Source organism: Schistocerca cancellata, chromosome 10 (assembly GCF_023864275.1).
Source record: "Schistocerca cancellata isolate TAMUIC-IGC-003103 chromosome 10, iqSchCanc2.1, whole genome shotgun sequence".
Taxonomy (NCBI): domain Eukaryota; kingdom Metazoa; phylum Arthropoda; class Insecta; order Orthoptera; family Acrididae; genus Schistocerca; species Schistocerca cancellata.
In genome coordinates, this window is record NC_064635.1 from 159,360,478 (window position 1) to 159,387,101 (window position 26,624).

Sequence of the window (26,624 nt, forward strand, 5' to 3'; positions counted from 1 at the left end):
GGCAACGCCGGTCAACTGCTGTTTGTTTATCAGAAATCGGTTGGAAACTTTCCTCAAGTCGGCACGTTGTAGGTGTCGCCACCGGCGCCAACCTTGTGTGAATGCTCTGAAAAGCTAATCATTTGCATATCACAGCATCTTCTTCACGTCGGTTAAATTTTGCATCTGTAGCACGTCATCTTCGTGGTGACCAATTTTAATGGCCAGTAATGTATGTACGAGGGGCGCTCAACAAATAACGTAACACATTATTTTTGTGGGCCAGTTTCGGTACAGAACACGCGGGATTTGTTGTGGGACATCGTGGAATATTCCGCTTCGGCACCTACAGTTTCATGAAGCTCCGATAGGTGGCGTCTGAAACGGAAGTGCGTTCCAAGTCGAGAGCCGTCACTGAGTTTCTTTTGGCTGAAAACCAGCGCAGATACTCATACGCGCTTCCAGAATGTGTACGGACACCTGGCAATGAACAAAAGCACAGGAGTGGTCGAGTGAGGCGTCTGCCATCATCGCAACAAGGTCGCGCAAACTTGTCCGATCTCCCATGTGCCGGCCAGCCGCACACGGCTGTGACCCCTGCAGAGATGGAACGTGCGGACACTCTCATTAAAAGTGATCGACGGACCACAATCAAACACCTCGCTGATTAACTGGTCGTCTCTGTTGGCAGTCCTGACAGACTCGTCCAGAAGTTCAGGTCCTCAAAGGTGTGCGACCGCCGGATTCCTCGTCGTCTAACAGAACACCATAAAGAGCAGACCATCTGTGCAGACCTGCTTGTGCGATACGAAACTGATCGTGACAATTTTTGGCGAACGTCGTTACAGTTGACGAACCGAAAACGGAATTCCGTGGAGTGGCGCCATACCACGTATCATGCGAAGAAAAATTTCAAAGCCTCGCCCTCAGCCGGAAAAGTCATTACAACGGTCTTCCGAAGAGGCTATTCTGTTCCATGTCCTCCATCGTGATGCATCAATCGACTCTGACGTGTGTTGCGCTGCCCTCAGGAAACTGAAGAAGCGACTTCAGCGTGCTTTCCGCCTCAAAAATGCGAACCAACTTCTTCTCCACGCAAATGACGCAAGGCCGCGCGCGTGTCTGTGCACCATCGGTGAGCTCACAAAACTTCATTGGACTGTCCTCCTTTATCCATCCTACACCCCGGATCTCGCCCTTTCGCCCCCCCCCCCCTCCACCCCCACCTAAAGAGAAGGCCGCGGCGCGCTCTTGTGACGTCACGCAAAGCGGGCCAGGCTTGGATTGGCGCTGCGCTTTAAGAATCGAGACGCACGGCCTGCAAATCTTTGTCAAACGGTTTTACAGAACCTGTTCCGTAAAAAATAATTAATTTCTGAAATACTTTATATGGCAGCTTCATGATGAAGTGCCAATCATGTCGATAATGGTCATAACTATTGTGGTATTTCACAGATGAGTATCAAATTTGAGAACGTTGCCATCAAAAATAGAGGTCGCTATGAATTTGTGTTTGATGCATATTACACATTCTATTGCTGAGTATGAAATACAGATGAGGTTTTGAAATTTTCGTAAAACTTTGGATCAATATCTGCTTCCAAACTCGAAAAAATTGAGCATCTGCAGCAACTTCACTTCCGATCGCAACGCGCGGGAATGAAATATTCATAACGCCTGTCATATCTCGTAAACCGCTGGAGATAACGAAACGAGATCTTTGCAAATGATACCACGCAAAGAGGAGAGTACTTTGCCGAATGGTTACAATAAGTAACTTTATCAATCGCGATATAGCAGAAACTATAGTTTATAATTCTTTTTTACCGGTACTGTAATTGCATAAGACTTATCAATAGCCAGTGAAAACGTACGAGTGCAGGAAGTAAATAATATTGCGATATACATGGTAAAACAAGGTACATTTGTGAAAAATGCACTGTGATAAAGTACATTCTTTCTGGACCAGACGACTATTATTTACTCTACTTGAAAAATTCTGCACTAATACAGTGTATAATATTAAATTCCTCTGCCTTCAGTATCCTAAATAAATATTGTGTAGCTGTTTATAGAGCTCCCTCAGGAAAGCTGAGTACATTCCCCAAGCAAACAATCACTTTTAACTCACCTCACAAAAACAATTATGCGTTGTTATTGTAATGTACATTTTCTTTCCTGTAAAAATATGGCAGATTTTGAGCATAAGTCAACAGTGAAAATCTACAAACCTTCAGCAGACATTTGCAGCAGTTGGAATGAGACAATGTGTCAAGCTGAAAACGTCAATAATAAATTGAACCTATTTCTAGATTAATTTGTTCCATTGTTTGACACATCGAAAAATAACACAGATATGCTTTATACAGAGAGATCGCTTTTTAAACATGAAAACAGCAGTTTCAACATTCGTTAGCACTCATGCTAACTAATGCGAGAGTGAAAAACAACACCCACTCACAAATAGAGGATAAAACGTATCGGTAATGCGTAACAAAATACGAACTGCAGAGAAATTTAAACACGAATAAAAAGTAACACGAGCCACAAATTTATATTTCGTTTTCAAAATCAAAATAAAGCCACTTGATAACGAATACTAGGCCTACTTACTGCGAACTTTTGCTCACAATTTTAGTCTAATGTATCCAAAATGCAAGATATTCCACCAGAAAAAATAACAATTGTACTAGGTATATAGTTTTTACATACCTTCGTGTGCTCAGTGGGTTGGAAATTGGCCCGATGAATCGCTGAAAGACATTTCCAGCGCAGATTCGCATCTTTCGGAAAGGAAAACAACATTACTTTCGGTCGAGTTCCGTAATTCCCACGACACCTTGGCACACAGCACTTGTAAACCATGTTCACAGTAGCTTCACTACAGGCAAACACTGTAATCGCTAGTTTTAAGCACGAATATAGCACTCGATCCAACAAACGTGTAGATAAACAAACGCTTCGAAACACAACATGGTGGCCCGCTTGGAGTGACGTCACGACCTGCTATCAATTTCGCGCGGCGGCCTTGTCTCTAGGTGGTGGTGCCCCCACCCCATCTGCTTGGGCCGATTAAAGATGCCCTGTTCGCCACCGTTAACTGAGCGGTCAGCGCGGTGGAATGCCATGCCAAAGGGCCCGGGCTCGATTCCCGGCTGGGACACGAGATGTTTCTTCGCTCAGGGACTGGGTGTTGGGCCGAGCGGTTCTAGGCGCTACAGTCTGGAACCGTGCGACCGCTTCGGTCGCAGGTTCGAATCATGCCTCGGGCACGGATGTGTGCGATGTCCTTAGGTTAGTTAGGTTTAAGTTGTTCTAAGTTCTAGGGGACTGATTACCTCAGAAGTGTTCAGAGCCATTTGAACCTTATGAATTTGACTGGGTGTGGTGTTGTCCTCATGATCATTTCTTCCCCATCTCCGACACGCAAGTCGCCAAATGTGGCGTCGAATGCAATAAGTACTTGCCCTCGGCGGCCGAACTTCCCCGCATGGGGGACTCCCGGTCCACACTTTCCAAGCATGCAGTCAGCGGACGTTACTGATGCTATCTCCGACGTCGAGCAGTAGAGTCGTACCATGCGGGCATACAGGACCTCCCACTAAGGCAGTAGCACTGAACGCAGATTATGTTCAAAAATAGGATTTTGTAGCGAACAGTGTGCAGTGGGGAATAATACGGTGTTTTGGAATCCTGAATAAAACCGACCAGCTTACAGAGAAAAATTTGTTTCATTATTTATTTAACGCACCTCGCAGTAGTTTCCATGTATTTGTATATTTCACCTGACCACCGCTTTTAAATCCGCAATATTTTGGATGCTTTAAGAAAGAAAATATTTTAATAAGGAAATGGAAATGAGCGTATGGCATCATTGGCCGGGAGGCCCCTAAGCGGGGAAGTTCAGCCACCAAGTGCAAGTCTTATTTCATTCGACGCCACGTTGGGCGACTCGCTCGCCGCTAATGAGGATGAAATGATGATGAAGACAACACAACAACCAGTCCACGAGTGGAGAAAATCTCCAACCCGGCCGGCAATCGAACCCGGGCCCAGTGCATGGGAGGCAAGCTCGTTACCACCCAGCTAAGGAGGCGGACATAATTTTAATATATTCCCCACTCCCTCTCCTCCATTCCCCTTCCCCACCCCTACCAGCTAATTGGTGGGAAACACTCAGTCTGCGCTAAGCTGTTGATGTTTAAAGCTCTCTTTATTTCATCATTTTCGGGATGTGCAGGTGTTATCTTGTTGTAAGAATTTTCTTGAGTTCGTGATAGTGCTCGAATTGGTGAGAAAAGCTCAGGAAGGTGCAAGTGCTACTACATGCCCTTATTACACCGCTACAGGTCATCATTCTAAATCAATTAAAAAACATCATATACACACTTACAGAGATCCAATACAAATTTGCAAAAACAGTATGGCTAGAAATTTGACCCATAGGTCATATAAAGACCCAATAAGCACAGCAAAGATAGTGAAAAACAGAACACTAACACAGCTAAAAACCTCACCTAATTTCCACCCACAGATCATATAAAATCATAAACATCTATATGCACCGATCGAAACATTGCAAATATTCTGAAATGGAGTACGCCTACAATCCTAAACTTCACATAGGCACAAAACGAAGGCTGCCTTGCCTTCGGCTTCTTGATTTCTGTTATTTTTCATATAGGTAGGAAATGAGGGTGGCTTTGCCTTCATCTTATCCAGTTTAAATTACTTTTCAAGGTCATCCTACTACCCATCTCCCACACACGCAGATTGTCATAATTAGGAGTGTTTTTTTGTATTTTTTGGCAGGGTATTCTTGTACAAAATTTTTATTAGCTTCTACATATACATTTATACACAGAAAACAACTGCTTATTTATTTTTTTTGGTGTTGTTTTTATAACATCCACCTTCATTTTTATCTTATGATTTAAATTTGCTTTTGACTCTTCTCATTGTTTCTCAAGCCATTAATTTAACAGATACAAAGAACGTCTAATTTTTTTTTCTTTAAACTATCCCTTTTATGGGTTTGAGAGTTATCTCTCACAGTTAATGAAATGTTCCGGACTATTATGCCGCAGTCGAATGGGTTTCACCTTAACACTTGACGGTTTGTCTCCGTCTCTGGAGGACGTTTTCAAGGGGGGGGCACGGCTTTTTTTAATGTCCGATTCACACCCTGCCTCGCTACTGCAGAGAGCCAAAATGTGAATCGGACATTTGAAGGAGCTGTGATACCCCATGAGGGTGTCCTCCGCAAGTGGGGACGAAGCGTCAGGTTTTAGGGTGATGGCAGAGTGGTCCGGAACATTTTATTAATTGTGACGTTTCCGGCTGTGAAAGTTTACATTTTACAGTTAACTCTCTTATTGCCAGATGAGAGCATCAAGTGACTTTGCCCGCCCAGTTAGCCGTGCGGTCCGACACACGGCTTTCCACATTGGGAAGCAGCGCCTGGTCCCCGTCACGAATCCGGGCGGCGGACTTGTTTCAAGGTCCAGTGAGCCGGCCAGTCCGTGGATGGTTTTTAGCCGGTTTTCCATCTGCCTCAGCGAATGGGGGCTGGTTCCCCTTATTCTGCCTCAGCTACAGTGGTTGCTGCGCAAACAAGTTCTCCACGTACATGTACACCACCATTACTCTACCACGCAAACACCCTGAAAGAGTGGTTTGGTGTGAGGCGGTGGAGGGGTGCGGTAGTCGTCGTGAGGTTATGGACCACTGCGGCTGTGGCAGGGGCGGATCCTCTCCGTCGTTTCTAGGCCCTCGGTTAACATACAATATAATACAAGTCACTTATATTTATACCTCTTATTTCATGCTTAATACCGTTGTTGTAAAACCCCACATCTTTCTGGCGATACGCTACCAGCTCTTCTGCGGTACATTCTTGTGGAATTTCCATATAGGTCTGCCGGCCGCGGTAGTCTCGCGGTTCTAGGCGCGCAGTCCGGAACCGCACGACTGCTACGGTCGCAGGTTCGAATCCTGCCTCGGGCATGGATGTGTGTGGTGTCCTTAGGTTAGTTAGTTTTAAGTAGTTCTAAGTTCTAGGGGACTGATGACCACAGCTGTTAAGTCCCATAGTGCTCAGAGTCATTTTGAACCATATAGGCGCCGGCCGCGGTGGTCTCGCGGTTCTAGGCGCTCAGTCCGGAACCGCGTGACTGCTACGGTCGCAGGTTCGAATCCTGCCTCGGGTATGGATGTGTGTGATGTCCTTAGGTTAGTTAGGTTTAAGTAGTTCTAAGTTCTAGGGGACTGATGACCTAAGATGTTAAGTCCCATAGTGCTCAGAGCCATTTGAACCATTTTTTTTAACCATATAGGTCTTTATGTTTACAACTTTTGCATACGAGTGGTCATTAAAAGCACAAAAATAGGTTTGTAGCCATGGACTACAATGGTATTATATAAGATTGAACAATGCTTTCGTAGAATTGTCTTAGCTTTTGTTTCGAAGCAACTGACACACTACAAACGCGCCTCAGGCACCGAACTGGTCCAGTTTTATGTTGCCCAGACGGACTGCTCTTTTGACACTCGTTTTAGAGAGCATACGTACTCCCAGAATAAAACAGCCTTTGGTGCGCACATCACAGCGGAGGGACATACAATGCAGGATACTGAGCGTAGCATGGAGGTGCTGGCAACTGTGCCCAAAGGAAGGATGCTTGTATGCTTCTTCTCTTCGTTTTCGCCATCTGAGGACCACGTTAATTCGCATCAGTTTCGTTTCTTCTGGTCTTTCACCCTATCCAGTATTCTTTCATTCTAACACCCTGCAACCTTTTTCGCTCTTCTCTGCATAATGATTTTTTTCTGGCTCAAATTCCTGGAAACCAGTGAAAGTCTAAATTTTTTATGTAAAAATCACCCTAATGTATATCTCCGTTCCTGTATTCCCAGCTCTTCCAGATACATTTCTACCTGATGGATCCGGTGTACTTTGGTTCCCTTGTCCATCATAAATTGTATTATGTACTGTGGTCACCTCCCATGGTCCATTGTAAGGAAGTGTCCGAAGGACATGCTTCTTCTTTTCCTGATGACGTCCGAGATTACCTGTATCTTGATAACATTTCGTGGTTCGCTCGTCTTCTAAATTGACCCTGTTCTTCGAGGTCCCATTATCCTCCCGAGAATCTTTCGTTCCGCCATTTCTAGTCTCTTAAATACTCCCGTTCTTATGAGGGAAAGAGTTTCCCACGTGACTTCATCCATCATTTAGCCGAATGACGATTCCTACCGGAAGATCAGCGTTGACCCTACAAAGATGGTGGAGAACAAGACGAGGGCGCTTCTCAAGGACGCAGATTTACCGGAGGGTGACGCAAAGAAATTGTTACCCCAAGGTCCGGTACCGCCGAGACTATATGGACTCCCGAAGGTTCACAAAGAGGGGGTACCATTACACCCCATTGTCAGCACTATCAGGGCACCGACATATTTGATGGCCAAATACCTGACGGGAATATTAAGTCCTTATGTGGGTAAATGCCCTCATCACATCCGTAATTCCGTGGATTTTGTTAAACGCCTTGATAGCTTCAGGTTGGATGAGTCAGATATCATGGTGAGTTTTGACGTCGTTTCCTTGTTTACGAGGGTACCCCTTCGAGAGTCACTAGAATTGATTAGTCTGAAGTTTGACGAGAAGACCACTGAACTTTTTAGGCATGTCTTGACTTCCACGTATTTTCTTTTTAATGGAGAATACTACGAACAAGCGGAGGGAGTCGCCATGGGTAGCCCACTCTCACCAGTGGTAGCGAATTTGTACATGGAGAACTTCGAGGAGGAAGCCCTGTCGTCATCCGTATGGAAACCTACTTGCTTTTTCCGTTACGTGGACGACACGTTCGTCATCTGGCCACATGGTATGGATAAACTCCTTGACTTCCTTACACATCTAAACTCCATACACCACAACATCAAATTCACTATGGAGACTGAAACGGAGGGTAAATTACCTTTCCTTGACGTCTTGGTCAAGAGAAGGGCTGACGGCACCCTAGGTCATGGGGTGTATCGGAAGACAACGCACACTGATCTGTATTTGCACGCAGACAGCTGCCACCACCCTTCACAGAGGAATAGGGTACTTAAAACTCTAGTACATAGGGCGCGCACTATCTCTGACGCAGAGAGTCTACCCCAGGAATTGGAACACCTGAGAACTGTATTTCGAAAAAATGGGTACTCAGAATGGCAGATTCAACGTGCGCCCAACCACTGCAGCACAACCTGTTGAGATGGATGAAGTTACGAGGGAGGAGGTAGGCACTGCGTTTATTCCACACACAGGCGCACTCTCGGGGAAAATCGCCCGCATTCTGAAGAAACACCAGGTCGGAACTGTGTTTTGTCCTCCAAATAAAACTCGTGCACTGGTGGGGAGCGCCAAAGATGACCTCGGTTTGAGGAAGGCCGGCGTGTACCAGATTCCGTGTCAATGTGGCAAGTCGTATATTGGTCAGACGATGCGTACCGTCGAGGATCGATGGCGTGAACACCAGAGGCACACTCGACCTGTGTATCCGAGCAAGTCGGCGGTCGCTGTACATTGTTTGTCGGAAAATCACGCCATGGAGTATGACCGCACGAGGATTCTGGTACAGACGTCGAGATACTGGGACAGCGTTGTTAGAGAGGCCATCGAAATTCGCACCAATGACGACCTCATAAACCGTGACTGTGGCTATAATCTTCGCAAGGCTTGGGAACCAGCGATTGGGTTAATCAAGAGTAAATCGAGCAAACGTATAGTTGTGACGACCACGGCGGACAGAGCCATCACACCGACGTCATCTCAGACGCCGTCGCAATCTGTTCCACCGCGCGACTGTGGCGCGGGGCGCGGACGGCGGAGGGAGCGCGCCGCGGGCGGAGGGTATTTAAATCGGCCGCCGCCGCGACCGAACCCAGTTCCGTCTGAGCAGCCATAGCGTACGGATCTCCGTGCCGGCACGTTCACAGGAGCTCAGTCTGTCAGTTCACGTGATGATGGAGACATGTATGATCGCCGAAATATTGTGCCCGTTGGACACTATAGACCGGCAGCACACCCGTGGATATTTTGTTTATCAAATACGCCGGGAGAAACTCAAGAATCAGAAGTTACGTAATGTCTATGATTTTTATTATTTTAATAAATGTGTGTGAAGATTAATCAAGTTCTGTTTAAAGTTGGTCACCGTCAATCTGCTACTCTAAGCATGCAAGTGGCATTTCTATCGTCTGACCTAACGGCAGAAGATAAACACGCCACGATAAGACCACGAGACATATTGTTGACAATCGCCTACTTCGTTAGAGCGACAAGTCAAATGGTTCAAATGGCTCTAAGCACTATGGGACTTGACATCTGTGGTCATCAGTCCCCTAGAACTTAGAACTACTTAAACCTAACTAACCTTAGGACATCACACACATCCATGCCCGAGGCAGGATTCGACCCTGCGACCTTAGCGGTCGCACGGTTCCAGACTGTAGCGCCTAGAACCTATCGGCCAACCAGGCCGGCTCCGTTTTTCTCTATCCACTTCCTCCAACCCTGCTCCTATCCTCCCGTCCACATCCTCCTCCTGTTTCCTCTGTCTGTCACCTTTCCCCCATTTCCATTTCTTCCACTCACCCTTCCCTGTCCACATCCTCTACCTTCTCTCTCCACACTATCATCCTCATCCCAACAGGACCCTGCTGATTCTTACCACCACAGTATACCTTTCCACACAGGAAGTAATACGTGTACGAAGTTTGGTTCAAATTGATCCAGATGTTTCGAAGGATTTTTTACGTTGTTCGTTCAGTGAAATAAAAAATATGGTGCTTTTTGTTGAAAGGTAACAAAATTAATTGTGCAAAAACAATATGGAAAACTTAACATCGAGTGTGGTGCGTTGCAGCTCCTTGTGGTCAAACATAGAAATATGTCACTTAACTGTGCCCGGCGACGTGATGCTGTGGCTCAGTCTAGTTACATTAAAACGAAAGAAAAGAGGAAGCACACGTTTCTGATATGTATGGGAATTGGATATACGTCCTATTCTCCTTCGCCCCGTACCCCTCTCTCTGTTCATCTCCTCCTACCCTCTCTTTGTCAATCTATTGCTTCTTCCCCACCCACCCCCCTCTCTATCACCTCCTCCCCTCCTTCTGTCCAGTTTCTCCTCCCTCCTCTGTCTCCAACTCCTTCCGCCCCTCTTCCTGTCCATCTCCACGTTTCCACTCCCTATGTCAATTTCTCCATCTCCTCTTACCGTCTCCTCCCCCTCTCAATTTGAGCCTTGTTTGTTATTACCGCAAATTCAGATTATATAGTAGTACTCTAATCATCCGATAAGCAAGAAATACAACGTTTCCATTTTCTGCGAAAACCGTCGGTGAAGAAGAAAATAAAACGGTGCAGTGTTGAGTTCAAAATGGCTCTGAGCACTATGGGACTTAACATCTGGTGTCATCAGTCCCCTAGAACTTAGAACTACTTAAACCTAACTAACCTAAGGACATCATACACATCTATGCCCGAGGCAGGGTTCCAACCTGCGACCGTAGCGGCAGTGTTGAGTATCTGAATTGTGTTTAAAAATACGTATATATAATGAGAAAGAATATATATGGTAGAAACAATTTGTCTTATGGTTCAAATGCGACGCTATCGTAGTTAAAACTAGCTGTGGCAAAGGAAATAAAACCACACATTTTCACGGCAGAGCGTTTTCTCTCATGGAGCTAATTTTAACAGTAAACCTGCACAGTGTTATGTTTGAGCACACATACGACATATGCCTGCCTTTAGACTACAGGTATTATTGTCGGATACTACAATGCTTGGGGTGTAGCATTTTATTTTATTGTGTTACATAGACCTTAGTCTGTATCTCACGTGAACATTAGGCCACTTAATATACTAGTATTTGATCGGTCTGTTATAACATTTTCTGGCATTTAACCAGTATAGCAATTTGTCTTTATAAATGTGTTATGCATTACATTTAATAGTCTTGAATTTTTGCACTGTATCATATGTACTACAATGTCTCTCATTCACGTAGACATGGGGCCACTACTCACACATACATTGATGTCAAGTAAAATGCATATTTTCACTGCACTTCTTACATTATTTCTCACAGACACATATTTCAAATATGATATTAGTCTATGACGAATTTTTGGTCTATCTAGGTTTGATGTTTTCTTGATCTTATTGAGTATGTCTTTAGTCATTTGCTTACGACTAAAAATGTAGGCCATGTTATCGCTATTTTCACTTGAATCCAAGCGGCTGACTAGTTTTGTCGCTTGTAATGTAACTGATACCACAACTCTTATGTTTCAGGTATTGGCATACAACATTTATATCTTTCCGTTCCTTTGATAGGGCACATTTGTATCAGATACATCCCTATGTGCAGTATACAAGAAACTGATTTGTCATGACTTTCACATGTACTGTATCCTAACATGTACAATACATGCATCCTAATCTTCTGGTTACCGTGCTGTGTTGACTTATATCTGTTATCGATTGCCGTGAAGGCTTGTGGTTCTCCTAGGCCATGTACCGTGAGTCATATTTAAAATGATGATTAAGTTTCATAAGTGCCTTTGAACTATAAGTGAAAATGAAATGAAAACTAGACAGATGGGAGCAAGAAAGTAAAATGTTTATTATTTCAAAAGTTATCGCTACAACTGTTAATAAATTTATCCCTTTGTGAGAGAAGGAGGTCGGTATCTTCATGAAAAACGTTTGCCCTCGCCTGCAGAACCACGATTGCAAGCAGAGGTGCACCATCGGAGCGAAATTGCCGGTATGCATGTCTTTCTTCACGTCACCAAAAATATGGAAATCGCATGGGGAGAAACCTGGACTGTATGGAGGACGTTTGACGGCTTCCCAGCGAAACTTCTGCAACGCAGTCGAAGCAACCGTGGCAACTTGTGAGCCCACCCACGTTCTACATACGGTCCCGATCTCTCCTCGTGCGATTTCCATATTTTTGGAGACCTGAAGAAAGCCATTCGTGGTTTTATATTTGCTCTGGACGAAAAGATGCACGCTTAGATACAATCGTGGTGCGATAGGCAACCACAAACATTTATCCTCGAAGGTATTGATCGTTTTGTCTCATAGTGAGATAAATGTATTAACGGTTAGGGTGATTAGTTTTGAAGTAATGAGCAGTTCACTTACTCTTTCCCATCTTTCTCGTTTTCATTTGACTGTCCTTCATATATGATATTCTCTATGTGAACATTGTTGTTATAAACTATGGTATGCATTCCATTCATATGTTTCCGAATCGCCCATGTCATTATCTTACGGTCTGACAAAAAACAAGTGGATGCCATGTTCATTCCTCACTTGTGTATGACTTTACATTCTTTAATATTGGGTACTTAAATGCTTTAGGTTGGTTATACGTAATAGCTTAATGTTATTGATAATACAAATTTTCTTATTATTATTCTCAATTACATTACATAAAGATAATATACCGTGTAGTGGCATCCTGTCACTTTGAAATATGAACGTGCGTCATTATTATGCTTTTTGCTGTTATCTGGGATTTGTTTACTTGTTTGATTACAATTACTAGTATTATACTCTGTATACATCATATAATAGTTCGTACAGTTATTTGTTGCTTCAGTTAATATACTGTAGCTGCCACGCCATCCGGTGGCACGTAGTTTTCCTGTATGTCCCACCATGTAACATCAGTCAGCACTCCGCCTGCTCTGACGCAGGCATATCACTCTTATTTACTGGTGCCATGTGACAGGCTTAAATTTATGTATGAGTTTGTGAAAAGCATTCTTCGTACGTGGATACTTTTTTTATGGGACTTAACTGCTAAGGTCATCAGTCCTTAAGGTTACACACTACTAAACCTAAATTATCCTAAGGACAAACACACACACCCATGCCCGAGGGAGGACTCGAACCTCCGTCGGGACCAGCCGTACGTGGATACTAGTCGATACAAAGTTACTGCACAATCTTTATGACGATCTCACACATTTGGGTAAGAATACTGTAGTTTCGACCTTGCAATGGTATAATGACTGCGTCATATTTACTATTTGTTTTTATCTTTTAGGTTACAGTTATTTCAATGAACACGTACAAAAAAGTTGAGCTGTGACTCCCGTAAAGCCCAAGTATGCAATTTACTGATGAGAATGTGTTTCCTACTGGCCTGGTGATTAGACAGCAGAGTTTGCCATATTTGGTGTGTACCGATTTTGCCTAACGTTTGTCAAAAGGACAGTCTGTGTCACACTACTCTCCCTCTTGTGCAATTTTCCATAAAATTTCAGATCTGAAGGAGGCTAGTTGTTGCAGCCGAAACCAGTTGTATTGATTATAGATAAATTTTGCATTCTTGTCTAATACTGGATTATTTATAAGAATCCATTATTTTTAAGATGAAGTTAGTCCACAACGTTGGGTGGGTGCTCATGAAACATTGTTGTTGTTGCTGTGGTCTTCAGTCCAGAGACTGGTTTGATGCAGCTCTCCTTGCTACACTATCCTGTGCAAGCTTTATCATCTCCCAGTACCTACTGCAACCTACATCCTTCTGAATTTGTTTAGTGTATTAATCTCTTGGTCTCCCTCCACGATTTTTACCCTCCACACTGCCCTTCAGTACTAAATTGGTGATCCCTTGATGCCTCAGAATATGTACTACCAACCGATCCCTTCTTCTAGTCAAGTTGTGCCACAAATTTCTCTTCTCTCCAATTCTATTCTATGCCTCCTGAAAAGGAACTTAAAAATGTTGTAATTTAATCTCAAAGATATAAGAAGAAAATTTGTTCGACTGTCATACCAGAGGAATACTCTAAAAAACTTTTTTATCATTTATAGACAAAGGACTAATTTCGAGATTCTTTTATTACTTCCAGTATTAACTGCCTTCTTGTTCTGACGTGCTGGCGTAGAGACGTACTGTATAGTTCCATGTCTATGTGTGTGTTAAATGAAGGTGTTAAATGATGAAAAATGTGTTTTATAATTTCTGTCAAGATCAAGCCTAAATCCCATACCAGTGGAGTACAAATTATTCTGTTAATTCGAGAAGGCGAATTTTAGATGGAGTCGACGATCTTAACGACGGCGCTGCTCAACAATAGAGGTACGTGGTCGTGCTCACTGCTTTCCTATGGTGGCCGCTAAGATTAATTTCGATGTGTTTTTGCCGAGACATTCAGAACCTGCAATCTTCCTTTTCGTATAAAAATAAGAGTCTGATTGAAAAAGAAATATTCTTTAATTTAAATAATTGCAATTCTTTTGCCCAGGCCATGGGGAATGATAGAAAGTACGTGCCTCTACCCTGATTGTACGTTCGCAATCTCCGAGTGTGTTACGACGTAATTATTTTACACAAAAGAATTTAAGATAGATCTTTCTCATCAGATCGTACCCACTCGTACGCGAATGTACGTACCCTCTGAATGTGTCTAGTCAGTCGTGCGCATTGTTCTAAAGCTTTTCTGTTAATATTCTGTGGATTGCATCTCCGCAATTAATTTTTGTTTATGCCGCAAATCGCACTTCACGCGAAGTATTTATTACCCAAGTTTCAGGCTCCATTTAATGTCAAAAAATTCCGAAGTACGGCTGACTAAGCAAACCGCTACAATAATTTCGTATCTCTACAACTAACAATAACAAAAAAAACAATAACAAAAAACAAAAACAATAACAGAGAGGGTACGTTACACTCCTCATTAGTTATGTGATCTACCCATCTAATCTTCAGCATTCTTCTGTAGCACCACATTTCGAAAGCTCCCATTCTCTTCTTGCCTAAACTATTTATCGTCCATCTTTCACTTCCATACATGGCTACACTCCATACAAAGACTTTCAGAAACGACTTCCTGTCACTTAAATCTATACTCGATGTTAACAAATTTCTCTTCTTCAGAAACGCTTTCCTTTCCATTGCCAGTCTACATTTTATACCCTCTCTACTTCGACTATCATCAGTTATTTTGCTCCCCAAATAGCAAAACTCGTTTACTACTTTAAGCGTCTCATTTCATAATCTAATTCCCGCAGCATCAGCCAATTTAATTCGACTACATTCCATTATCCTCGTTTTATTTTGTTGATATTCATCTTATATTCTCCTTTCAAGACACTTTCCATTCCGTTAAGCTGCTCTTCCAGGTCCTTTGCTGTCTCTGACAGAATTACAATGTCATCGGCGAACCTCAAAGTTTTTATTTCTTCTCCATGCATTCTAATTCCTACTCCGAAATTTTCTTTTGTTTCCTTTACTGCTTGCTCAATATACAGATTGAATAACATCGGGGATAGGCTATAACCCTTCCTCACTCCCTTCCCAACCACTGCTTCCCTCTCATGCCCCTCGACTCTTATAACTGCCAAAATAAGTCAACTGCGAGTCCGCTGTACATCTAGCTATCCAGCCTTATTTGCGGCCGTGTTCTGTAATGCTGTTACAGGCTTATGATCAGTGATTCCGTGTTATACACTCAGTAGAGAAGTTCGGATCTGTCTATTACCAGTACGTCTAAGGTATGTATTACCTTGATAAATTGGTTGCCTCATTAACCCGTCAAGTTAATTTTGGGAGAAAGGCACTTAGAAGAAATTCACACGAGTCTCTGTCTTTACTACCCGTTCTCTGAGCTGCTGTGGCGAATTCTGCCGTGTCTGGACTCAGGATGGATCTTATCGTGTTTTTTGAGGTTTCACTCTAATCTGAACTACTACATATTCACGCCACACGTAGTCACTCCCTGCTAGTAGCCCACATCACAAATATTAAGGGTAGTCTTACATTTTTCCACCCGATTGCAGACGTCGTGATATCCGCATCCAGTATCGTCACACAACCGTCTGAACCTCTGGCTTAAGCCTTCCATTCGGCTCCGAGTTAGTGCAGACCAGTCGCTGCTGGAAATGATGTTACGAGTTTAAGTCAAAAGTTATCAAGACGGTCTCAAAAACACTTTTCCAGTAGTCGTACTTCATTGCGCGAATGCGTGTTTGCAATTGGCACTTCTGTGGTGACGTGCGCCTCAGTTGACATTCGTTGCAAGAGAAGTGAGCCGGCGCTTCAGTCTGGAACCGCGTGACCGCTACGGTCGCAGGTTCGAATCCTGCCTCGGGCATGGATGTGTGTGATGTCCTTAGGTTAGTTAGGTTTAAGTAGTTCTAAGTTCTAGGGGACTGATGACCACAGATGTTAAGTCCCATAGCGCTCAGAGCAGTTTTTTTGAAGTGAGCCGGCGGTGGCAACGTAAACATGTCCGGTCCGCTAGCAGTTTGCAGTGATACGATTTCTTTGGTCAGAATGAGTGAAAGGGGCTGAAATTCGTCTTCGACTGTTAGCACAGCATGGGGACAGTAAACTGCTGCAGTCAAGTGTTTTATAGCACAAAAGTCGCCAGACCAAAATGTAACACGCAGACAGTTTTGACAAATAGGTGGATTCTACAGATGGTATAGCGTCTGTGTTGAACATCAGACCTATACCATCAACCATGATGAACTTGTCTCCCATAAAGTTCGTTCGCAATGGGTGCCATGACAACTTAGTGGATAACATGAACTCTTGAGATCTGCCAACGCTTACTCGACCATAACTACACAGAAGGCGAGTCATTTTTGGAGAGAATAGTGACTTGTGATGAAACGTGGTCTCATCACTATGAGCCGGAATTAAAACGCCAGAGTATGGAGTGGAAGCACCCACATCACCAGAGAAGAAAAAAATCAAGTCTGTGACATTGGTGGAATGGTTATGCTAACCATGTTTTGGGGCGCAAAAGCGCCTTTAGTGGAAGATTAAATGGAGAAGAGGTAAACCAACAAAGACAATTGCTGGGTACTGTTGACTAACAAACTTCAACCAGAAATTTGTAGAAAATGACGAGGTCTTTATGTACAGAAAGTGTTGCTGTTACACGATAAAGCCGGTCCTCAGAAGGCTTGCCTCACCCTTGAAACCACCCAAAAATTGGGTTTTGGGCTGCTGGAACATATGCCTTACAATCCGGATCTTGCTCAATCAGACTTTTATTTGTTTGGGCCACTGAAAGACGCATTGCGTGGTCATCCATTTTTCTCAGACACAGAGGTGCAAGCAATGGTGCATCAGTGGCTTTGCAACCAACTGGAAACCTTATTTTTGGCAGGAATACACAAGCTTGTAGACCGATGGAGCAAGTGCATTTCAAAGAAGGGAGACTATATTGCAAAATAATGTGTAAATCGACTGTAGTTTTGAAGTAAGTAATGTGTTTTATGAAAAGTGTGGATAATTTTTGACTTATACAAAACAATAGCTCTGCTTCTATCATGTAGGCGAGGCTTTCTGTCTTCACCAAATTAGCCAGCATCCTGGAGGAACCAAGGCGGCAGGCTTCATTCTTGCCAACAAGTGTTGCGATTTGCAGCTGGGTGCAACCAGTGCTCTCAGTCGCTGCCGGAAGAGTCTGCTCCACATCTCGGACGAGACCGCCAGCAAGCAAACAGAGTGGAGACTGGCCCTCTTTCACGGCCTGCCCACCAGTTACCTGAGGGGCTTCGTCACTCGCCTAACACTGGAGCACCCAGTGACAAGCTATTCGACCCTTTGCACTATCCAGTACGTACAATCCCTAAGACAGTATCCACACATCCATTTCAGTGCTAATTATAAAAGTGAGATTGAACGATTTTCAGTCTTCAGTGCCCAAACAGAACATAATATTTACACGTTTTCGAGGGCACGATGAAATGAAAAGCAAGAGGAACAAAAAACAACAGGAATATTATCAAAGAATGAGTGAGTCAGCCTGAGAGTATGTGTGAAGTAGTTCAAACAGTTCCGTCTTTTTCACTGTTTTTCTTTGATTTGCATGAATAAAATAAAAATTATTTTAAACCCACACACGCAATATTTACGTGCTTTGGAGAATGGCTTGTGTTACCTTCTTCTCATCAGACACAAAAAGTAATGAGATAGAAAAAATGGACTAAGCAAAGCGAACTAACATAAACAGTTACATGTAGTTCTCTGGTTAGTTGATTTTTCCTTTGCGAAAGTATAAGGAATCATCCAAAAGTTTTCGTTTTAGGACATTGCTGCAAAGTACCAGGTGATCAAAAAGTCAGTATAAATTTGAAAACTTAATAAACCACGGAATAATGCTTGCAATGACATGGGGTTTTACTAGAATAAAAAAAAGGTATTGCTAGACGCGTGACAGATCTCGTTTGGTGATGATCGTGTTCTCAGCCACCACTTTCGTCATGCTTGGCCTCCCAGGTCCAAAGACCTCAGTCCGTGCGATTATTGGCTTTGGGGTTACCTGAAGTCGCAAGTATATCGTGATCGATCGACATCTCTAGGGATGCTGAAAGACAACAATCGACGCCAATGCCTCACCATAACTCCGGACATGCTTTACAGTGCTGCCCACAACATTATTCCTCGACTACAGCTATTGTTGAGGAATGATGGTGGACATATTGGGCATTTCCTGTAAAGAACATCATCTTTGCTTTGTCTTACTTTGTTATGCTAATTATTGCTATTCTGATCAGGTGAAGCGCCATCTGTAGGACATTTTTTGAAATTATGTATTTTTTTGGTTCTAATAAAACCGCATGTCATTTCAAGCATGTGTGTCGATTTGTACCTCTCTATCTACATTATTCCGTGATTTATTCAGTTTTCAAATTTATACTGACTTTTTGATCACCCGGTATATGCAATGTAGCGCGGCTACAATGTGGGCATATAAGCACCGACGTGTGGGCAAGGAATTAATGTGGCATTCGTGTCTTCCCGAAGTGCGTGCAGTAAATGAGGAATCGTGAATACACAGTGTGTCACAGTTACTTTATGACTGCTGGTGTGAAATTCCAAACTGCGAAGCTATCACATGGTGAATAGCGGCGTTACAGTCCTTTAAGTTTCAAAAACATCTGCGCAGAAAGCGTTTGCAGTGCTGTAGCAGGCATCCTGGTCGCAAATGTAACAGTACGTCTCCGATACTCGTCGGAAAATGGCAGTGGAGCAGTGAGGCAACAGCGTTTGAGGCCGAGAATTCGTCGAATTCGACCCGAATAACAAGAGACAGGTTTCTTGTTTCACCTCCATGACGACACCCCAGCTCACAAAGCGAAGACTGTGCTCGAGTTTTTGGCCAGCTAATGGATCACAGCGCTGGAACACCCAACGTATTCATTTCTGGTTGTTCCCCAAATTGAAGTTGCAATGAAAGGACGCCGCTATGACACAGTTAAGGGCATGAAAGAAAATTGTACTGCAGTATAAATGCTATTCCAAAAAAAGACTATAGTGACTGTTACAAAGTCCTTTAAAACGATTTCAGTATGTTTCGATTCCGGGGGAGACTATTTTGAATGAGCACCATGATTTTGTGTGGAACGTCCTGCTAAACCCGCAGGACAGAACAGGTAGTTGGAATAATTGCGGAAAGGGGCCCAAATGAGCGGCTGTCAGTTAGACTCGAACACATATAACTTTATTTATTTCACCAAACATTACAGTACAAATTCTTGAACTTAGTTATCGGCTGAATACGCCACACTACCTTATGCCTTAAGGGCACAACCACTTTAATTAAAAAAAACGCCTGAAAGCCATTAACTCAAAATTCAGACGCCAAAAGAATATTTAGCAGCAGAAGGCCTCACGTGAAGTGAGTTCTATAATTTCGCTGAAGGCCCCAAAATCTCACTTGAAAAGCAACAACCTTAATTTAAGGACGGCTGAAGGCCGATGATTTAAGACTGAAGGTAACATAAAATAAAAAAACACAAGGCAGAAGGCCTTACCTTCATTTAGTCTGAAGGCCCTAAACTATCTAACACGCGACAAGCAAGGAATTTTAATTTAAAACAGATGAAGGATCATATCTTAAAACGTAACTAAATTAATTTTTAGTAGGTAGAAGTCCCAAGGCTTTATCTTTAAACAGTATACACTACTGGCCATTAAAATTGCTACACCACGAAGATGACGTGCTACAGACGTGAAATTTAACCGTCAGGAAGAAGATGCTGTGATATGCAAATGATTAGCTTTTCAAAGCATTCACACAAGGTTGGCGCCGGTGGCAAAACCTACAACGTAGTGACATGAGGAAAGTTTCCAACCGATTTCTCTTACATAAACAGCAGCTGACCGCCGTTGCCTGGTGAAACGTTGTTGTGATGACTCGTGTAAGGAGAAGAAATGCGTACCATCACGTTTCCGACTTTGATAAAAGTCGGATTGTAGTCTATCGCGATATTGCTGCTCACGTTGGTCGAGATCCAATGACTGTTACCAGAATATGGAATCGGTGGGTTCAGGATGGTAATATGGAATGCCGTGCTGGATCCCGACGGCCTCGTACCACTAGCAGTCGTGATGACAGGCATCTTATCCACATGGCTGTAACGGATCGTGCAGCCACGTCTCGATCCCTGAGCCAACAGATGGGGACTTTTGCAAGACAACAACCACCTGCACGAACAGTTCGACGGCGTTTGCAGCAGCATGGACTATCAGCTCGGAAACCATGGCTGTGGTTACCCTTGACGCTACATCACAGACAGCAGCGCCTGCGATGGTGTACTGAACGACGAACCTGAGTGCACGAATGGCAAAACGTCATTTTTTTTTCGGATGAATCCAGGTTCTGTTTACAGAATCATGATGGTCGCATCCGTGTTTGGCGACATCGTGATGAACGCACATTGGAAGCGCGTATTCGTCATCGCCATACTGACGTATCACCAGGCGTGATGGTATGGGGTGCCATTGGTTACACGTCTCGGTCATCTCTTGTTCGCATTGATGGCACTTTGAATAGTGGACGTTTCATTTCAGATGTGTTACGACCCGTGGCTCCACCCTTCATTCGATCCCTGCGGAACCTGACATTGCAGCAGGATAATGAACGACCGCATGTTGCAGGTCCTGTACGGGCCTTTCTGGATACAGAAAGTGTTCGACTGCTGCCCTGTCCGGCACATTCTCCAGGTCTCTCATAAACTGAAAACGTCTGGTCAACGGTGGCCAAGCAACTGGCTCGTCACAATACGCCAGTCACTACTCTTGATGAACTGTGGTATCGTGTTGAAGCTGCATGGGCAGCTGTAACTGTACACGCCATCCTAGCTCTGTTTGACTCAATGCCCAGTCGTATCGAGGCCGTTATTACGGCCAGAGGTGGTTGTTCTGGGTACTGATTTTTCAGGATCTATGCACCAAACTGCGTGAAAAAGTAATCACATGTCAGTTCTAGTACAATATATTTGTCCAATGAATACCCGTTTATCAGCTGCATTTCTTCTTGGTGTAGCAATTTTAATGGCCAGTAGTGTATTAATCAGGCTGAAGGCCCAAGCAATCTAACACTTGACAAGCAAGTAATGTTAATTTTAAAACGGCTGAAGGCCCATAACTTAAAACATAACTAAAATAATTTTTAGTAGGTAGAAGGCCCAAGGCTTCATCTTTAATCAATATATTAATCAGGCTGAAGGCCCAAACAACCTAACACCTGACAAGCAAGAATCTTTTAATTTTAAAACGGCTGAAGGCCCATAATTTAAAACACCATTAAAAACAATTCAACTTTAATTCCTTTAATTCAAAATCATCGGCTATGAGCCATACAGATACACAGAAAATAAGAAAAGGCAGTGCAGCTAACGGCGCTCAAAAGTTTCTGAGGTCGGCCAGCACTTGAAATACTAACGTCCACTTAGGTGAGACAGGCAGTCGGTCCAACCATTCTCGATCCGACTACAACCCAACCGCCAGACAGTCAACGGACCCGCCGACAAGGTAACTTGCGCTCCACTCGACCAGCAGCAACTGGGAGTTCAATGCAAACGTAAAAGGCATGGACGCCCACTACCAAGCATACATTAAGCTGCCGAACTACACACCCTGCTGGACAGCGACAACACAGTGAGGAAAGCACACTGCCTAAATTTACGTCAACGGCCGGGACAGGTAACCAGAATGTTAACGGCCACATGGCAGAAAATTCCTCCAGTGTATTTCAATTTCAAATAACCGAACACAGTTAGACTCCACCGCACGGTGGCTAAACCTTCGCCAACTCGAACACACACGTTGTTGCTCGCGGGAATGCCCCAACAGCGAACAACGAGAACCAAATGGCACAGGGTAATTTAAATCCAAACTCAACTTTCGTGTCCAGGGTCGGTGAGCCACGGACCTCATAGCAATGGGAACAGCCCCACACACTCCAACTCTATGTAGAGACCGCCAGCGTGCCCGGCCAAACTATGCGCCGTGGAGATTTCCTCGCTGCTCCACGACAACCGACCGACTGCTCGCACACAGCAGAGCTGGAAACTATAAGCACCCGACCAAACATAGTACAAGTTGGGAATATCGATACACACCACTCTTGCCCCTGATCGAGAGAGCGAACTACAGCATAATCAGAATAACCGCGAGAAACCAAACACAGGATAGGATGTTTAAACCGACGCATAACACGAGCTCAACACAGCTCAATGTGAATATAATCGATGACTTCTATTTTTCGTACAGTCCTAATGGAACTGGAATACACCCTGTATGCCAACTATTACCAAATTCGTCCAACGGAGACCAGTGTGCTGTTATTCTTTTCTTGGCTGCCGAAGGACACACATTAGACCCCCATCGAAGAGTGAAGAACATGTATGGGGTAGCATGTCTTTTGACAGCCACCATTGTGTGAGACAAGGAGTGCTGCTGCTTCATGATAACGCACATCCCCATATCACAAATGTCGTACCACAGAAGTACTTCAATGGGAGACACTTGAGCACCAGCCCTATAGTCCTAATCTCTCCCCGTGCAATTCTCACGCCGTCATTCCCTTAACAAAGGCCATGAAAGTCGATGATATCTGTCAGAGAAAGATGTGCAACAGGCACTTCTTCATGTGGCAGGACATGGTCTATCTTCAACCTGGTGCATCGGTGGGATAATTGCCCCAATGTTCACGGCGATTTTGCCTGATTGGCATACCAATTCAAGACTGTACAACCTTCGAACGGGAACTTTTCGATACCTTTCATATTTAAAGTTGTGGTGTTAATAGTGCTATCGATGGATGAGATCGTAACCAGCTGTGGTGATTTCTGCGTGTCGTGTTGCAGGCTTTCTGAACGCAGGGGACCGTCTGGTGCCGGGGAACATGGGCTTCAAGGACCAGGTGATGGCGCTGCGCTGGGTCAAGGACAACATTGCCAGCTTCGGGGGAGACCCCAACAACGTCACCATCTTCGGCTGCAGTGGAGGGGGATGGTCCTGCCACGCTCTCGTCCTCTCGCCATTGACCAAGGGTGCGTAAGTACTCGTCACCAGTACTGTGGAAAGGGGGTCTATGATGTTCTACAAATCAGAGTGTGGAGTGTGTGACGATTACTGTCACAGCACTCCAGATATTTTGTACATTTTTGATATCTGAACAGAAGTAATATTAAATGTGGGAATGGCTTAAAAAGTCTTAGTCATACAAGATGTCAGCAGTGCTGCAGCTGAGACACAGCAAATGGCCATTAACATTGGCAGTCGTGTGCTCGTGTCATCTGTTGCAACAGATCTACATCTACATCCGCAAGCTACATTATAGAGTGCGGTGGAGGGTACTTTGTGTAATACTGGCATTTGCCCTTTCCTGTCCCAGTCACAAATGGCCCAAGAGAAAAACAGTTGTTGGTAGGCCCGTGTGTGAGATTGAATCTTTCTGATTTTAACTTCATGCACTATTCGTAAAATATACATAGAAATGTGCCCTCTCAGAAAGTTAACAGTAAACCACATCATGAAGCAGAACGGCCTTTCTTGTAGTGCGTGACACTTTGTATGCCTGACTACCTCCGTGACATTTTCAAGCATGTCTAATGAATCTCTAACGAAATTTGCTGCTCTTCTTTGGATTTTCACCATTTATTCTATAATTCTACAGGATATGGCACACAAACCTAGGAGCAATACTCAAGTATTGGTTGAACCAGGGTTTTGAAAACTATCTGCTTCGTGGGTGGACTAAACTTCTAACGATTATTCAGCGAAAAAAATAAATCAAAGGAACTTATAATGTAAATTATGAGTATTTTCCGCTGAGAGGCTCTACGATAATTATAAAAGTGACTTTGTAAGTTTCTTATATACTTAAACTCGTGTTCATAAGTGTCAAGTTGGTATCTGAGAAATGTGTAAAACCTATTTTTCATATCGAAATATGTAAAACTCAGTGCAGAGCAACAGAACTATGTGAAAATTTATTTTTGAATCAAAGTATGTGGAGCTCACAGTCCACATTGCGAAATCCAGACTACCTTGTACATCAAATAATTCGTCTGCCAGAACTCAATCTGTTTTCAATGACATTTACATACTCCATCTGACTGCAAAAAGAATGACTCAGTTTAAAATATTGGCCCTTAATATTGATAATATTTATCTTTAACTTTGCAAACAATCGCTGTACTAGAACCGTTATTGTAATTAAACAGCTAATGAACATAAAATTAACGCATCTGGAATTCTGATAAAACTGCTTGAAAATTCATAAGATAGCACTTTACTGAAATCTTTTACTGGTATTAAGCCTCTGAACTGATATTGATACTGTTTTCACAAATACACTCTGCCAATAACTGTGTCTTGCAGTGGACATGAACTTTCATAGAATTCAAATTTATTGGCATACCTGTGTGCACGGAACACTCGTCTGCTTCGCAGTTTGTTGCAATTGGGAATAATGATGGGACTCTCGAAAATCAAATTTTGCTTGCATTACTTGCGTTGTGCAATTCAATATGGTATCTTACTAACTTTCATACATGCAGCTCAGTACACAACACGCGATGTGCAATGTGAATATGCAAACAGGATCATGAAAGTTAATGAAAATGAACAATTAATCTTAACGACTGAAAAATGAGAAGAAAGACTCCAAGTTTAACTGTGTTTCGTTAAGCCATAACAACAATACACATTTTTATAAAGTTCTCACGCCTAGACAAGTTAGCAAAATATTTCTCAGTAATTCTGCTGTGTATAATTCTGTCTTTTGACACTTGTTTCTACTATAAGACAAGATCATGCACTTCATTACAAAATTTCTAGGGTAAACTTCAACCATACACAATTTTCTAACAATGAGAACTCACACAATTACAAATACAAGAAACTGGGTTACCTCAAGAGTTGCTTTTTATCATTCTTGTATTAATATAATTTTATTTGCTTTATATATTTACTCAAAACATATCGTTGCAAAATCCTTTTTAAATAATGCTGCCTCCACTACACAGCAAGGCAGTTTTCATCGTTTTTAAACCAAGTACACTGCCAGACTGTCCAGCACACTCTTTTACTGCTACTATCTAACTTACTCTGGCAAAGTCAAGTTAACCTCTCTGACTAACATCTCTGGTCTCAAACGCAGTCTTACTAAGAATATGATTATATCCATGTTACAGAGGTTGAGAACATTTATCAAATGCGCGTACGTCATTCACGTTTATGGCCAAAATCTCCTGAAAACCATCATGGCAAATATAACAGCTCTCAGTAAACTCTTTCTGTATCATAAAGAACTGACTAACTAATCAACTGATTATCAGATAACTAACGCACTAACTGAACAACTCAACCGCAGTCTGCCATCTGTCATACTGGAGATTCGTTTTATGTGGTCATACCACGTTAAATCACTCTGTACGCATACTCTCATATACAGGGTGGTCAGAAAATCTGTGAAATGCTTGTAGGGATGTTACAAGGCAGGTTGTACTGAGACATAAATGTTAAGAAAGAAATTCGATACGTTGCGCCGTTTCCGAGTTATTTAGCATTGAAGTTAGCCAATCGGGGCGTCGCGCGCTCGCATTCAAGCGGCCTGCCAGGGGCGGTGTTGCCCAACGAGTGCTTTGGCTCGTTAGCTGAAACTTGAATTTACTCCCGCGACGATCTGATTGGCTAACTTCAATGCTAAATAATTCGGAAACGGCGCAACGTATCGAATTTCTTTCTCAACATTTATGTCTCAGTACAACCTGCCCTGTAACATCCCTACAAGCATTTCACACATTTTCTGACCACCTTGTACATAATGCATGTGAATGCTTCCACTGACTGTTTGGCAATCATGTAATCACACAAGGACGAGTCTTTCTGCCAATTTACGCGTAATACTGGGTGATCAGGAAGTAACTAGTTGTCATTAAATGACTGTTAAGTTTTTAATATTGATGCCATAGTATTGGAAATAGCACAAACGTAGAGAACATTAAATAGGACTGTGATTTTTCATGGTGCCTAGTACCGACGGTGGCCGTGGGAGGCGGTGCACTCAACAACAACAAAGATGGTCGATCGATTTACAATCGGGGAACAAGCACAGGTTGCTTCACTCTATGAGATGTGGAATTGTACCGTTCTTCTGCAGAGATGGTGGCCTATGGTAAAGGGAAGGAATGTCACATTTCCTCCAGAGACAATAAAGAGTTGCTGCACGAAGCTAGTGACCACAGGTTTGGTAAAGGATGCAGCAAAAACAGGTCGTCCATCCAAAATCGTTGTCCAGGGAAATCGAGACGT

General features: G+C 43.3%; 1 protein-coding gene across 1 annotated transcript in view; it reads left to right on the forward strand.

The window, feature by feature from the left end:
* LOC126106432 (esterase FE4-like) overlaps positions 1–26,624 on the forward strand; it is a 201,960-nt gene that overhangs the window by 63,940 nt on the left and 111,396 nt on the right. Inside the window, exon 4 of the mRNA XM_049912712.1 lies at positions 23,171–23,356. Coding sequence (XP_049768669.1) covers positions 23,171–23,356 — 186 coding nt within the window. The remainder of the gene's footprint in view (positions 1–23,170; positions 23,357–26,624) is intronic.